The sequence below is a fragment of the Pholcus phalangioides genome, unplaced genomic scaffold, assembly GCF_987345545.1.
Source record: "Pholcus phalangioides strain wild (caught in Gottingen) unplaced genomic scaffold, Ppha-v1.0 ptg000040l_1, whole genome shotgun sequence".
NCBI classification, from domain to species: domain Eukaryota; kingdom Metazoa; phylum Arthropoda; class Arachnida; order Araneae; family Pholcidae; genus Pholcus; species Pholcus phalangioides.
The window spans coordinates 4078556-4095610 of record NW_028301626.1 but is presented as its reverse complement, the minus strand read 5'-3'; the positions used below and the strand labels follow the sequence as shown (position 1 = coordinate 4095610).

General features: G+C 40.4%; 2 protein-coding genes across 5 annotated transcripts in view; one reads left to right on the top strand and one right to left on the bottom strand.

The window, feature by feature from the left end:
• Positions 1-15543, bottom strand: part of Rip11 (Rab11 interacting protein) — a 49309-nt gene extending 33766 nt beyond the window's left edge. For 2 of the 4 annotated variants that reach the window (XM_089254166.1, XM_089254168.1), the window contains exons 1-2: positions 15338-15504; positions 11341-11379 (exon numbers count right to left, since the gene is read on the bottom strand). In XM_089254166.1, the coding sequence (XP_089110292.1) occupies positions 11341-11379; positions 15338-15368 (70 nt within the window). In that variant the 5' untranslated portion in view covers positions 15369-15504. Of the gene's footprint in view, positions 1-11340; positions 11380-15337 lie in introns of all 4 variants that reach the window. The other 2 variants (XM_089254169.1, XM_089254167.1) reach the window with 2 other exon arrangements.
• A 691-nt stretch (positions 15544-16234) lies between these two features.
• On the top strand, positions 16235-17055 carry mRpS18B (mitochondrial ribosomal protein S18B). Its single transcript, XM_089254234.1, has one exon. It carries the CDS (start codon positions 16284-16286, stop codon positions 16986-16988), a length of 705 nt encoding a protein of 234 aa, XP_089110360.1. The 5' UTR covers positions 16235-16283; the 3' UTR covers positions 16989-17055.

Below are 17055 nucleotides of genomic sequence, written 5' to 3'. Positions count from 1 at the left end.
GCTTTAGGTCACTCACTGAGCTGGTACCTCGCTCTTCAGGTCACTCACTGAGCTGGTACCTCGCTCTTCAGGTCACTCGTTTGGTCATTCGCATGCCTGTCTACGCTCTAAGTCACTCACATGCTTACAAAGTCTCTAGGTCACTCGTTTGGCCATTGATTGACCTGGGCAGAAGAGGCTTTATCGAGGGCTATACAAGTTTTGCCGCTACTCATTCCTCAAATTTGCCGGCCTTCTGAACTTGCCGCCCTGGGCTATAGCCTGGTAAGCCTACCTTCCCCCCCCCCCCGTAAAGACGCCACTGGTAGTAACGGATTATGGCCACTAAAACTGACAGTATAAGAGCGATGGTGAAGGTCAAGTTCAGTGGTGTTACGTAGTAACTATCATCAACATCGTTACGGTTACCGACCTTCAATGGAGAACTTGTTTCAATTGTTCGTTCCTTGGGCTTCTTTTTCTTGAATGTTTAGTTTTTTTTTTATCTTTTCTGAGAGTGGAAGGCACCCGGAAAAAGCACCACAAAAGTTGTTCTTCCCCATAACATACATTTGTTATGTATGCAAGTATAGTATTATTGTATACGTAGGAAGGAAGTGGAATATAATCTCGACATGCCTGTAAAAAAAAGCAAACAATGGCTACTGAAAATAATAATAATAATAATAATGGCGTGGAGATTTCTAATGAGATTTCATTCGAGAAAAGAAATTATCTTTCGAGATAATTTTCGACAAATTTTCTTAACGGGTGTGGGATCATGATCCCTTGGTGAAAAAGAGGTCTTCAAATTATTGGTCTCCCTCATTCTCATTAATAACGAATATTCATTAGAGTTGCTCCAGAAATTGTCTTTCATTGAGTCTGAAATTAATTCTTTCATTGATTCTTAACTTGTCTTTCATTCATTCTGAAATTCTTTCATTGATTCTGAAATTATTTCAGTCGCAATTCTGAAATTTCTTTAAATTATGAAATTATATCATCAATATTCTGAATTTTTTTCTGATAATGAAATAAATTTCAGTCATCAATTATGAATTTTCATTAAATATGAAATTATTTTATTTGATCAATTATCAAATTCTTACTTTGATCTATTTTAAGTTTTCATTAATTCTGATTTTTCAATCGATTGTGAAGTTCTTCCATCGATTTTGTTAGGTTTTTTTTTTTTTAAACACTCCTTTCGTTATTACCGCATCCTTTGGAATGGCTGTACCTTCGAACTCATCAGCCCTACACTTAACATTGGAAGTTTTGAGAAGTGGATGTCTGTAAATAAATCCAGCTTCGTTACTAAATGCATTAACCCTTTCCGACCAGCTACCCTTTAAAGTTAGAATTTAAAAAAAAAATTGTAGGCAGTCTATTCAGGCCTATATATATAGAGGAGTACGCAGGTATAACTTTGTACAGATTACACTTACCGTCTCAATTTTCTGGGGATTCGGGACTCGATTTTAGGCAAGCTTTCGATGTAAAAAGTTAAAAATTGTGAAGAATAAAGAGATTAGTGTACAGCCAACAAAATAACATAGAATTTTTTTCCAGAAATCATTTTTTATCCGGAAAAAAAATTGAAATTTGAATCCGCTTCTTTGGAAAATAAGGGTTTTCAAAAAAATTAACACAGGGCAAAAGTATGGATCGGCTTGTGTGGTGCTGTTATCTGTGTTGATAAATAAGGTTCAAAGTGATCCCTAAACTAATTTTAATTTTTTGAATTTTTAGGTGTGACTTTTTCACACTGAACCGGAAAGTGTTAATCATATCATGACCGTTGAACGTTATACAGAGCGCCGAGCTCGAAAGAGCCCTATTCTCCTTCATCATGGAGTAACACAATGTTACATTGGTATAAAATGACAATATTTGTGAAGGGGAAAATGAAAAAAAAAGAAAAGAAAATAACACTTTGTTGCGGAAAATTGTCTTATCCACCAGTTTGTCACACATTTGATGTCCTCGTTCATACGACTGTCTCAAACCATTGCCTTAAAAGATGAACTATTGAATGTTTGAATATTTAACAAAAATATGTATACACAAGCACACGCAAATTTTTCAAAATTTGGGCACATATTTTGTGTGGAGTATGTTTTTAGTCCTTAGATGTTTCAGAAACTCGCGAGCATCATACGTGGAGATCTCTCTCAGGTGTTGGTGACGCGACTTTTCTTGTTTTTCAAAGTAGTTTCGAGATAGTTCCTTGATGTGGGAATACATGGACGACACCTTCAAATCTTTGTGCAGATCGGTGAGGCGGAAAAATTTTGGTGCTCCAGAGTGAAGTGCCTGAGGACGCGATTCTGGAATCGTTGTAGTTTGTACATGTTGCTGTTACATGCGAAAAAGCACAAGCTGGGGCACCATGTGTTAACACTGAGCGAATGATTTGTTCGTACATCAAAACTTTGTTCCTCAAACTGAGTTTAGACTTCGGATAGCAGAATCTCAATAGATTCTCTAAGAGGATCTGAGCATTTTTGATTTTGTTCTTGGTATGGCTCCTGAAGTTGAGTCTTTCGTCCAGGGTGACACCCAGGAGCTTAGTTCGAGTCGATGGCACGATATCTTATCGCTCTACGATGATCTTCGTATTTGATAGGATATCTCGGTTTGTGAGCCATATCATCTCACACGTAAGTATGGAAGTGCTAGTGCGGATTATGACTTCTAAGTTTCGTAGAAGTTGCTGCGTCGACGCATGCCTATACGTCATCCGTGATCTTTTCCAACTGGGTTTCCACTTCTGTTTCCTGCTGTGGAATCAGTAATAGGTATGTCTTAGAATAAACATTGGTATTTTTTCTAGTCTGTCTTTTTGGAGGTGTAGGTTAGTACACGGGTCGTGCAATTTATAGGAACTTCAACTGGCAGATGATTTGAGTTAAGAGCACTCAAAACCTTCGATTGTAGTTGAAACTGTAGGTTTTTACAAGCGTTATATCCCCCCTAAATGACGGGCCAGCGTAAGCCGATATTTTACGAGCTCTTACGAACAACAGACTCCTGCGACTGGATTCCAGTGCACCAGTGGTTCCAAATTTTTATCACTCGCGACTGCTCTTACCCCACACATTCGCGGTTCATCTACGGCTCATACCTATAGTTTAGTGCGCAGTCATAAAAGAACAACTTCAAAGAATAAATAGCCACACACATCAATTTTTCCAGCACGCCGCGACGCACACTTTGAGAAACACTGCAGGACATACTTGGGCTGCGGTTGTAGTGGAGCGAAGAGGTAAGCGGTAAGAGAATTGAGACTAGGAAGAAAAAATGCATACGGTGGACGAAGAGACATCCGCGCATAGTAAAAGAGGAGAAGGATAGAGAACATATGGTTTGAATGAAAATAGAGAAAGTAGGGTTCTGAACTGTGTGTGTTAGGGTGTGATGATAATGATCCCCCCGCAGAAGAGGGAAAGGGAAAAAAAAGGGGGAAACGGACGAATCAGTAGATAGCATAACATTAAGCGTCCCACCGCTGAGGGAAAAGAGAAAATCAGCAGATTGAGGCGAAAAAACAAACCGGATTGTTCAAGTCGCGCACCTCGTTGAGTCGCCTCTTTCTCTTCTCTGTCTCGCTACTCGAGTATGCGAGGTGTAGAACAAAACAATACAATTATTTTCGTCACTAGTCCCTATTATGCAATTCCTTACATCTTGGTCGCCTCACTAAGTGTTCGGTCAAAGAGTACACAGTTCATGCTGACTCCTTCACGTGTGGCCCCTCGCAGGGGGCGCTCTGTATAAGTGATATTGACTCTGCTACCTGCTGCATATTGTGTGCTCGCGTCCCCCCCCCCCGCGTTGCTGACATCATTTCCGACTAAGCCTCGCAGGAACAGTAGTTTAATTATTTATTTCTCTTGTTGATTCAACCTTAGCCTGTCACCTGGTACAGCATTTGAAACGCAGTTGGACTAATTTTGTACTACTTTCAATTTTTGTTACTAGTTTTTATTATCGTTATAATTTTTTTAAACTTTTTTTTACTTTTTCCTTTCTATCTTTTCTTCTCACCGGTTCCCTTTGCTGTCCGGCGGACTACCGACTGGAGTTTTCTCTAGCACGCGATCGCGCCCGCTTGGACACTGAGCTTATATCGCTAAGGCGACAGAATCTGGTCGTGCTCGATTTGTTCAGGTCGGTCTTCGTCAAGTGGCCGATGTCTGAAACCTCTTTTTTGTCTCGCGGACTCTTTGCGCCAATAAGATGAAGTCCACAGACCCTGTGTGTAATAGCACATAAAATTGAGGCCACGGAAACCTTTACAAAGTTATTTCAGAAAATAGCAATTTTAAAGTAATGCATTGGTTGTCTTTTCATCCAAGCTCGCAGAGATCCCCCCTTAAATGTCTTCAATCCCCAGGGGGGGGGATCTACTTATACCTGGTTGAGAACCTCTGCTGCAGCCAGTACGTGAATTTTAAAAAAAATTGAGGGCGGAGGACTGGGTTTCACACAGGAAACGAGGCTCTGCGCCTTTGTTTTACCCGGAGGTGGGGGTTATTAACCTTTTTCTGCTACGACGCAAAACCAACATTGAACATTTAGGAACCGGACACAACCCGCTTCAAATCTCTGAAAGATATCAAAGCGTTCCCGAAGGATGGGTGAATCCAGATATTTATATCACAGTAGTGCTTAACCTGGTGTCGTATGGACTTCATAATATTCCAAGACCGCAAGGGAGAAGGGGACTTGCGGCCTTGGAATATTCTAAGGGATCCACGGGTGAAAATGAGATGAAAAGAGTCACTATAAGTGGGGGGCATGGAGATGGAGAGCAGTGGAAAATCAGAGCTTTCTAGTGAAGTAAGGTGGGAAAAATGTGACTACTTCAGAACCCAGCAAAGCCGTCCATAGAACCAGAACCATCTCAACGTGGGAATAGCCCGAGGCCTCATATACGTAGAAGGGGGGAAGGGACCTACTTTTATTAGTAACTTCACTTACCTCTGACAATTTTTTCGGTTATCAAAGGCATCTTTACTTGCTTGACAATTTCTCTGGCTATAAATGGCAACTTTACTTGCCTTGATCAATATGTTTAGCAATATCCCATATTTTTATGAAAGAAATATGGTCAACCTAGGTATTTATCGAGTTGTGTATGAAAACACCCACTAAAGTATAGATACTTTTCTACCCAAAACACCTTTCACGGGACGAATAGAACCCTCCCCTATTTCAGGCGGGCTGCATTTGGTCCACGGGCCGGTGGTTGTGCACCCCCTGCCTAGTAGGGTAATGGTATTTTTACACTTACAAATAACTGGCCACTAAACAAATAGTATAAAAACGATGGTGAGAAGGTGAAGTTCAGTGGTGTTACGTAGTAACCATATCATCAGCACCGCGTTGCGATTACCGAACTTCAATGGAGAACTTGTTTCAATTATTCCTTGGGCTTCTGCTTTTTTCTTGAATGCCCTACCCATTTCTCATAGCGCCCAGGGCGATGTGACGTGAGATTTGTTCCAATAGTCCCGTATTTTGCACACAGACCTATTTTACATATTTAATGCGGCTCTTGGGAGGGATGATCACCCACCTTATGGATATGTGCCTGGCCCAGGATTCTAGATATCGATTTTATTAATAAAACTTTTGGTTCATAAAAAATTTAGTTTCAATTCAATTCAATTCGATAAGCTTGGGATATAGTAGAAATTGGGATAAGACGGGAAATATTTTCCAAATAACATAAGGGGGGGGGGGGATTATCCTGTCTCGCCTACGCTAGTAATAAAAATTTTTTGGGAACCGGGGGGGGGGGGTCACCCCCTCCGCTCTCCCCAAAGCCGGCCATGGGCTAAAACGGTTGGGGAAAACTTTTATAGACACCACGCCTTGAGGATTGCCCACGTGGGAATCCTGTTAACTACAACAACAACAAGGTGATGCACCCGATGAGCAAGCACTTTCTAGCAGTGCCGTCTTAACGCATAAGCCCACCCGAGCACGACCCAGGGGCCTCACAAAAACGAGATTCGGTTGAAATTTTGTAGGATTTACATGGCAGGGCCTCCGTTAAACCACTTGACCCGGGGACCCATGATACTCTTAAGACAGCCCTGCTTTCTAGTACTATTTCAAGCACGACGATATCGCTGACAGTGAACAACATTTTAGCTACACCTCCCTCCCCTTCATAAACGAGATCAATATGCCATTTCCCATCGACAGATGCGGAACTATCAAAGAAAAATTCCGAGGGGAGAATCAAGAAGTTAATCCACTTGGAAAAAATATGTATTTTCACGGCCTTTTTTGTCAATAACTGAGCCATATCTCAGCCGTTAATCACAACAACTCATAAAAAGTATACATTTTCGAAAAGAAAATCAAACGAGCTTTAATTAGGTAGTCATTTCAAATATCTCACTTGCCTACTTCGAGAGATAGACGCATTTTTAAGTAAGTGAATATACTCTCTAGACGTGAACGGGTTAATGGTTAAAAGTCACCATTTAAAACGCTAAAAAAAGGGGGGATAAAGCTCTCAAATGGAGGATTTACTTTCATTCTTCTATTGCGGTATGTATTTTTTAGTTTCCTGTGCGTCGACGCCATTATTCTCAGGGGAAAATACCCCATAATTCTCATGACTCCGTGCGAGAAAAAAGCGGGTGAAATGTTCAAGTTAATCCGAGAAATATTCCCAAGACATTTTTACGTGAAGAAAACGCTCTTTTTCATGCTCGAGAGAAGCGTGGAATTTTCTCGAACGCATTTTTTATAATAAAGCGCAATTAAAGGGTAATTATTGAAAACACTTTGAAAAAAAAAATCGCAAAATGGTTCACGGCGTTCCCTGGAGAACGCCCGAAGCGTTGGCTTCCTATTAAAGAAAATAAAAGGAGTACGAAAAAGCGTTCTTTTTACGCAACTGAACAAGTTCCAAAAAAAAAAAACATATTGGATGTTGTTGTTTTGTGGTTATGGATCGAATTTGGCCTGATGCCAGCATAAATAATATGACGTGTGGAATAGACACATGTATATAGTATTCATTCAGCTATGTTTTCTCGGTCGTACAAAAAATAAAATAGAATGGAAGACAATATTTTCTGGGAAGAGTTTTCTGTGAATGCATTCCATTTGCATGTCTCTGGATGTGCGCAGTGAAAAATGTGTCACCGGAGCCAATGTGTCTCGGTCCTATTGTCTCCGTTCACAAGGGATCTTGAAATTAAATTCCTATGAATAGGGTTTCGCTCCGCGCCTCTTGTATAAGTGTCAATTCATCTATGTAATGGTGGCCCATGCAAATACTATATACATTGTACAAGAGAGAAGCTATTTAGCTAAATCGCGCAGAATGTGAATGCCGTACGTACCAAAGACGCTCATTTACGGAGGGGGGGGGGGGCGGCAGATTTAGGCAGGTGCGAAGAATATACGGCCGCATCAGCCGTAAAACAGGATTAAAATGCGTTAGTTATGCCCTTCATTTTGGCTTTGGCCGCCAAACAATGTCATATAGCTTATATTAAATAGATTTACAGACATGTCTTATTAAGTAACACGTGTGCGAAAAAGTCGACAGACGTACATTCTGACGGCACCTTATAGCGTATCTTCCTGCATTGATTTTCCTAGTAAATGTATGAAAACATTTTTTAGGACCACCCCAACCGCTTAAAACAAGTAAATTTGAATCGAACCTATGAATGTCTTCTCATTTCTATGTGGTACTCGAATAAGTCACTCGCTACGGCCCTCAAGGAAGTTATTCGTCTTTTATACGGCCATCCAGGAATTTATCCAGCTGTTATGCTGGCCGAACAAGCAATCCTGTGGGCGGAATATGTGCCACAACCAAAATTTGTGCATCCAGAGTAAGAAAGAAAATAAAAAAAATTATATAATAAAACAATAAAGTTTGAGCCTGGGCATCTAAGAATAGAGCTTCCAGCCTCTCCCTTGTGGGAGAGCATGTGTTTAGTTACTGCAAAGGCTTGTGTGTTTTTCTAAGACCAGACTCATCCCTGGTAGATTGTTAAGATTCTTGTAGACATTGCGAAAAAAAAAACCCGCAAAATTTTTCCGACCGGATCACGAGTACGAGTATATGGCATCCATTGACTGGCGGGAAATCGAACTCAGATACACAGAAACTGCGACACGAAAATTTCAGCACTGTGGTGGAAACGGAACCCTGTGGTACACCTATTTGCATGCGGGATCCGGAAAATTCGCCAACGACCTTTCACCACTAGCACGTTTCGTTTTACCCGGAAATTTTGCCCCTGACATTTCGCCTGCCCTGATAGTGGGAGTGATCAAGTGATTGGGTGAGCGACTATATAAGTGGGTGAATGACCTTAGGAGTGCCTAAGTGAGTGAGATCGCATGAGCAAGTGAGTGTGATTGAATGATCAAGTGAGTGACTGTGTGAGTGAGTGTGTGATCGTATGATTGATCAAATGAGTGTGCGAGTGACTATGAGTGCCCAAGTGAGTGCTAGTGACCATATGAGTGACCAAGTGGGTGACCGTATGAGTGATCGAGTGACCATATGAGTGTGTGATTGACGATGTAGTCAAGCACTTGGTCACTCACTTACATAGTAATCAATCATATATATTGCTGTCCCGCCCCTAGAGGCATACAGCGGGTCACTTACATAGTAACTCACTTGATCGCTAATACGGTCACTCATTCACTCACTTGTCACTGACGGTCAGGGCAGGCGAAATGTCCTGGGCGAAATTTTCGGGAAAGAAATGTACTGGGGACGAAACGTTCCAGAGGCGAAATATCGGAGGTGAAATTTCCGTGAACTTGCATGCACTTGCCTTACACTTTTCAGACCAGTGACCTTCAACTGATACCGAAAAATCATCAGTCATAGGCGGATACAAGGGAGAGAACGAAGGAGCGAGCACAACCCCTTCCCGTTCAGTGAAAAAATAGTATCAGCATAGGCGGAAGCACGGAGGTACACATTCGCTTCCCCGTTCGAGGAAACCTATATCCGCTTGTGGGCCCCCAGTTAGATGTAAGGCCCCTGCTACTTGCACCGCTTCCAATCAAAGACTCGACCCCTCCAAACGCGTAATGCAATGCTGATGTAAATACTCATAGTATCAGACATCACCAGCACTGGGAGGTGCAAAATATAACTCAACTTTCATATCACTGTGCAGATTTGGCAGCCACCAATTTGGCAGCCCTCGTCGACTCTTCATTTGACCACATAAATGTCATGATTTTATCGCTTTTAAACAAACAGGTCAAGCCGACTAGCATTCGCAGCCCGCAAACAACCATTGTGCGGTCACTTGGAAGGCTAATTAGACCGTAACGTATAATCCATTGCTAAATCCAAATGGCCGCAGATATTTTAAATTATATAAAAAATACATTCCCCCCCCCCCCACCCCACAAAGCAAGAATTCGAACCCATCTCGGAGCATCCTTGACTTATCAACCTTATTTCCGGACTTTATTATATGACAGGTAGAGTATATGTCTAATGTCTGTGTCACGGATTTGGCCAAAAAAGCCTGATATACAATATTATTCGCACGTGCATCTAGATCCAACCTTCCATGTTACAAACACTCTCATGCCCCCACCATCCCACAAGAGTGTGGCTGACAGGGCTCCAGCCCTGGGGCCCGGGACAATTATCATCACTTTTTTTTTGTTTCTTTCATGCTATAAATTCACTATAAAAGGGCTCGTGGAAAGTCTGGTTTGGGGGCTCGTTAAAGATCCAGCCTAGGGGACCTGTTCAAGGATGTTGGGGTGGGGGATGCCATGCAAGTACCCCTTGGAAACTTGAAGAAGGCCTGCGCACTTTTTTGAAATCCAAAGAAAACTTTCGTATATATAGTAATGCCTAAAACGTGTCCCCCCCCCCCTCAACAAGACATGCACAAGACACCTTTCTTTAAGAAGACATGAGCAGGACACCTTTTTACACCAAGACTTGCGTAATCCCGAGAAATCAGTAGAAGGCATGCTTACGAAATTTATGTGTATGTATGAGGCTCGCGTATCTCCTACCACTAAAAATAAATGTCTAGGACAAGGGTGTTCAACCGTTACAAGCGTATGGATCGCTTCATTGGCTTGAAAACGCGTCGCAGGCCAGCTAAGTGATCTGGACGAGCACAGAAGGTCGCTTACGTGATCTGTAAATGTGCTGTGGGTCATTTAAATGATCTGAAACTGTGCCGCGGGTCACTCGGATGATTTGCAAATGCACTACGGGCCTAAGTGATCTGTATATGTGCCGCCAGCTAGGTGTATGATCTGGAGCTGTAACTTGAGTGATATGGAAGCACCACAAAGGGTTTGAGTGCTCTGTAACTGTGTCGCGGATTATTCAAGTGACCTGTCAATATGTGGCAGGTCACTTAAGTGAGCTATAAATTTGTCACGGGCTGATGAAGTGCTCTGGAACTGTGCCACGGGTCAAATAGGTGATCTGTAAATATGCTGCGGGTTCTTTAAGTGATCAGTAAATGTGTCAATACAGATCACTTAAGAGATCACTTCAGTGATCTGTACACGCGTCGGCAGCTGCTATAGTGGTCTACAACTGTGCCGCAGTTCACTCGAGTCACCTGCAAATGCGCCGCCTAGCTCGTTTTTATAAATCAGGAGTGAGATTAAGGGACAAATAAGATGAATCCGAGGACCGCATTTGGCCCACGAGCCATAAGTTGAACATGTGTGGGGCCTGGGAACCTGCAGTGACACCGGAAGTGTGTGCGTTCTTTTACAAATTTCACATAAAGCTTGCTTTTGTTTTTCACTATTTCCACGACTTTTCGTTTTTTTTTTTTTTTGTTCATCATTTGCCGATTTCTTTTTTTTCGCATTTTCCCTGTGAGTAAGCATGGCGTAGTTTCCCCCCACGGGTACGCAGGGCCGAAACTAGAGGGAGCGAGCAGGCAGGTCTGCTGTCCCGGGCGCAAATTTCACACTTTTACCTCATAGTTTAACATTACAAGAGGGGAGGCGCCAAAACGCATGCTTGCCCCTGCTGACCAAGCTTCCAGTTGCGGCTCTGCGGGTACGCACGCATACTACAGGTTGGGCAACCACTAATCTACATAAACGTACACGTCTCAAAAAAGCCCGAGATTACATCCCCATGACATGTAATTTCGTATTCGACGAGAAATCGTTACAGGTTTTCGTGCGAAGAACCAGAAATCGAACAACCCCGGTCGGTGCAATTATTAACCAACACGTAAAGGGCCGTAAACGTCTTAAAAAGAAACACGAATGTTACAAACGGTTCAATGATTCTGAAAGTAACGCTTTTTTTTTAGTCAGAATTGAAAAAGAAATAATAGTCATTACCTGCTCTGCCTTTGGCCCTGAGGTTTCTGGCTCGCTGAACTGAAAAAATACAAACAAAAAGCTAACGTTAATAAATTTTCAAACCTGTCTGTCAATCATAATTAATCAGTCCCAAAAAAAAAAACCCACTATTACAGGTTTTTAATGTCCATAAAATTCCGAAAAAAAAAAAATTCAACAATTAAATTTCCATGGACGCCATCTCCCGACACACCCTTCCCTTCTGTTTTTTCCTCAAAATTCCTGAAATTCACCAATTACAATGTCACCTTCACTAGATAAAGACAATGTATAGTCGTAATTATCATGATAACTGTGCCATAAGAGAGAAGAACATGTTTCTGAATAATTCATAGAATTATTTTTCTCTAAAGCCATTTTGGAGGCCATATTTTCTCTCTCCCCCCTCTCTATCTCTTCAATCCATGTTAAATGGCCGATATCTAACCGGAAAGGCGGGAGAAAAATAGTTATAATATATAATAATAATAATAATAATACAGAAAAAATGTTCGAATCGGGCAGCGGAAAAAGCCCTACCGAGCGAACAAAGAATCCGGCTAGTACGTACTACTACAACTATAAAGGCAAGGGCCTGACCCAGATCAAGTTTTGGAATCGCGGCCAAACGTAAACAATTGTGATGTGATCAGTTGGAGCATCGAGCCGTATAACGACGTCATTGGACTTTGGATATCTCTCTCTCTCTCTCTCACACACACACAAAACTGAATCATCATCATCGAAATGCCATTGGCATCAGAGTATGTAACGCCAAATAAATGACAAGAGAATAGACATGTTCACAGAACGAGCAATGAACTCATCGCCGATGTGACGGGCGTATAATAACAAGGCTAGTATAGGCAATACCGTCAAGACAACACTGTCCGAAAAATAATATAAAAAAAAATGAAATTAAAAAAAATGTGGTCGTTACGCCTAACAGCTAGGGACAGTGGCGTAATAACATAAAAAGGGAAGTCAGTTTCTCGGTGACCGCTGTAGGAAGAATTCGAGAAAAAATGCAGCCCGCGCTTACTGGTTGTTCAGCGGTGTAAAATTGTCAGCTACGTCATTGTCTTGTTACCACTTGCCCAAGTGGGAATGTTACACACAAAAGTGTTATGCACAAACAATGGTGCCCAAAAAAGAAGTAAATAATAGCTGGATACGCCTACCGATAAGCAATGACAGTGGCGTAATAACAGAAGAAGGAAAGTCAGTTTCTCGGTGCCATAATTGACCACTGTAGGAGGAATTCGAGAAAAATTACAGCTTTGCTTACTGGTTGGTCAGTGGTGTAAAATTGTCATTTACGTCATTGTCCTGGCACCACTTGCCTAAGTGGGAGTGTTGCACACAAAAGGGTTTTACACAAATAATAGGGTCCAAAAATAACAATAAAAATAATTGGATACGCCTACACCGACAACCAAGATCAGTGGCGTAGTGACAGAAAAAAGAAGCCAATTTTTCGCTTGCACATTTCACCATTAAGCTTGGGATTTCAAATTTATTAAAGAAATCACCGTATTGCGGCTAAGCCTGATTTCTGCATGGGTAGGGGGGAAGGTATTCACACAGGACCAGGGGCGGCTCTTGAGCCGTTCGACCCATGTGGCCGCACGGGGCTGCACCTAATGCGAGTTGAAAGAGCAAAAAACGTTTTATCGACCAAAAAAAAGTGGTCGGGGGTGGGTGCCAAAAATAGGTCTCGCACGGGTAGAAATATTTTCTCGAGCCGTCCCTGGCAAGGAGTAGAAATTATCATGCACCCCCCCTAATTCGGAAAAATAATTCCGCCTGCTAAACTAAACATGCTTGACTATAGTCGTGAAGGGGGGGGGGGGGCTACTGCATTCTTTTCTGAGGAAGGGCGATTCTAACAGCGTCAAGGGGCAACACAAAATAGACTAATGATACCGAAACAATAATTATACTTAATTTATACAGCATTTGAAGTCTATGAATGCAATGGAGAAGGAGGCTCGACGACTGCTGATCATCTTTGGTTTCCGTGTCCGAACTCAAAAACGAACTTCATCTCCTCCCACTCTCTACTCTTTGTCTCATTTCTCGATTAACATTGTTGTATAAAAATTTTCATGGTCAATTTGACATAGATACTTCTGGTATCTTAGCCAAACCATCCTACATCTCTCGAAGACTCGACCATTCCCTTAAAATAAAACCTATTTTTGCTTCCGCTGTGTGTGTGTGACTGCTTTAAATACAACTTCTTTCCTCATAAAATTGGTGAATGGAGCAAAATCCCACGCTCTATTGTCGAATCCCCCGCTATAACTAGTTTTTTGTCCAATATCAAACAATATTTTTGTCATTTTCAATCGCATCCTTTTGTATAGGCCCCAGGGCCAACAATATTATATAAATAAATGAAATGAAACCGTTAAATTGCTGTGCAAGGTCATCGTGGAAACAGGCATAAGGTTGTCAAAAATACAGAAGGGGAGGGAGGTTCGTGAACAATATTTCCATGGATATCACCGAGATGACGGCAAATATTGTTACGGTTGGAGAAGGGGCTCTGGTCTTTGGGTCGAATAAAAGTTCACGCCTATGGACAGTCAGGCCTCGGTGAACTCATGCGTTAAAGAGAATGGCTCTGTTCTTCACACACACACACTCGGGCTCTAGTAACAGAGGCATAACGCAGGAGAAGGGCGGGCTCAGGGGGCCCGTGCCCCCTTAAGCCGACCAAAAATTAGGGGGGGGGATTAATATTTCGTTGAAAAAATTAAAATATAGAAAGAAAATGCACTTTGTAACTATAGCAACTATATTAACCAATTTCTGTTAACTAATTAAATGGTTTTTTAAGAGTCATAACTGAAAACTTTTCGCGTACGCACCTGTCTGATAATTACAGCGGCTCACAATTTATTGTTACACCTTCAAAATTATTATCGCACTTTTACACGTTCGGGATCTCCATGTGGCTGTCCTTTTATCAATGGCTTATGCCTATAGGCTATACGGTATTTTTAAGGTAAATTATTTTGAATTTCATTTACCTTATTGAAATTTATTGGAAAAAATTACATATAAATCACAAAAAGAAGAAAAGACGAATTTTTTCTCTTTTTTACGAAATAATTCAAAAAAATTTTATAAAACTTTACTAGAATTTACTTAATTTACTCTACTTTGTCTACTTTCACTTTACGAAAGGAAAAATTTCATTGAATTTTTATTTGAAACAAAAACTTTATAACGAGTTCTTTTTTTCAAATAAAAGTATTTTAAATAAGTATCCAATTGATCACGAATCTGCACAAATTCATTAAAAAATTAAATTCGGAAAAAACAAAAGATTCAACAAATTTCTTTTTTTGCAACAAAACAATTCAGAAATTTCAATTACAATTTACATACTAATTTATCGTACAAGTTTTCCTTCAAGGAATTTTTTTTTTTGCCTTTAAATTTTCTCATTGAATAAATATTTATTCGGTAAATTGCAAAAAAAATGAAAAAAAAAATCCATTGAAATTTCTGAATTATTTTGTAAGAAGAAATACATTACAAATCTTTTTTTAATTGGAATGTGACTTAATGAGTTTCATCATCGAAATTTGGGGGAACATATAATGAAAAATATGACTATATAATAAAAATTGAATCTTTTTCCTAAATTACTAAATACTGAATTACTAAATTTCTTATCGCAATAAAAACTTTTTTTGCGTGTTTGTATTCAAATAATTAACCATAAATTCTCACTGGGATTTTAAATAATTAAAATTCATCAATTGACAAATTTTTAAATTTTTTTTTCAAATTTATAATTTTTTAAAATTATTTATGAGTAATCATAGACTCGAGCCCATCCAAGGAGCCTATGAATTCCAAAAAAGCTGCATATCAATCTAAAAATTCTAATTATCTCTACAAATATTCGTCAAAAAGGAAAGGTGGCTTCTACAGTAAAACTGACTTTACAAGTAAGAAAAAAAAAAAGATGCTTCCTCACCTGTAACCTGTACATGGGTCGGACTCCACATGACAAGGGTCACAAAAAATACATTCGAAGCGCTGAAATATCGAGAATATTATAATACATTCGTAGACATGCTTAATTATATTTTACATGACTGAGATAATATCACACACATTGATGATGGAGCATTTATTCACAGCAACGCGTTCTCGGTGACAACATAAACAAACTGATCAGCCAAGCGAGGTAAAAAAAAAAAATCGTGTCTTTACATTGATGTGTAACTATGAGCGCGCGCCTCCAATCATCTGGCGGCGTCTCGATAATATCCAATAGAATGGAAGTTTTTCGAAAATGAAATAACTGTCTCTAAGCTAGAAAAGATTTGATTCGTCAATAGATAAAAAATTGCTTTTGTTTTGCTTTTTTGATCAAAGTAACGAAACCTATTTACAGAAAAATATTTTTAAAAAATACTTTGAGAAAGCTTTTCATAAAATAAATTGATAATGAACAATCTGGGTGACCCATATCACATGTATTTTACAAGATAAAATTGTTTTCCTTTTTTCAGTCTTTTAGTTTTTTTTCATGTTTTTATTCTTTTTTGTTTTTTTGCTTCTCCTGTGAATAATATGTGATATGCATGAAAAAAATTATTACTTAAAAGTTGAAAGAAAGTCACGTTTTATTCACATGAAATCAATCTAGAATTTGTGGTATCAAATAAATTTTGTTTATTTATATTTGCCTAAGACTTCCTACAGACATCTTGGAACTCGTATTTTTTGTATTTTTGTTTATAAAACTATATATATTAATTGCTTAAACATCGAAATTGATTCCTTTTTTTCAACTCGTCTGCGGCATTCAGATTAAACAGATTTTTTTCCTCCAACAGTCAGAATCTGCTGACGGAAAGACCTTGTCAGTTAAAGTTGTCCAAAGCAAAGCTAGAGGTTTGTTTACTACTGGTACCATGGGGCCGTACGCGCGAATTTTCACCAATTTACGCTGTGTGTTCAATCCAAACTTCAGACTGATATCGCGCAACTTTTCTTCTTTTCATCTCCGAGCTTACCCAGAGCCATTTCACCCTCAGTGTTCCCACAAAGTCATCGCCGAGCCTTGTTCAAGGTGCATCACGTCCTCATCGTGGAGGTTTTCGGAACGGGAAGCCGAGGACACCGTCGAAGACGGCGCCGAAAACGATAAGCAACCTCCAGTCGACCCTTCGAAAGATCGCACCAGGGTCATCCCGCCGGAAGTGAGCATCCGCTACATGGCAAGTCAAGCTTACAAGATGACCTACGGCGACGATCCGGTCTGGAAGAAATATCGCCGCAATTTCAAAGGAGGCTTCGCTCCCAAGGAAACGAGGAAGACTTGCGTCAGGAAAGGCGTCATCAGTACGGGAAGTCCATGTCCTATCTGTAGGGATGAGTACCTCGTCCCTCATTACACCAACGTCAAGCTGCTCAAGCAGTTCATCTGTCCCTTCTCCGGACAAATATATCCAGTCGTGAAAACCAGCGTGTGCATGAAGAAACAGCTAGAACTAGAAGTGGCCATCGTGAAGGCCAAGGAGTGTGGTTTCATTACTTTCGATGTACCTTTCCGAGAGTATAATTACGAGGATTATTATCCTCAACTCAAGGAACGGGAAGCTTCTCGAGACAAATAGTAGTGTTATCTATCATACAAAAAACAATTTATGTAGTTGTACCATAATAAATGTTTGTTTGATGAAA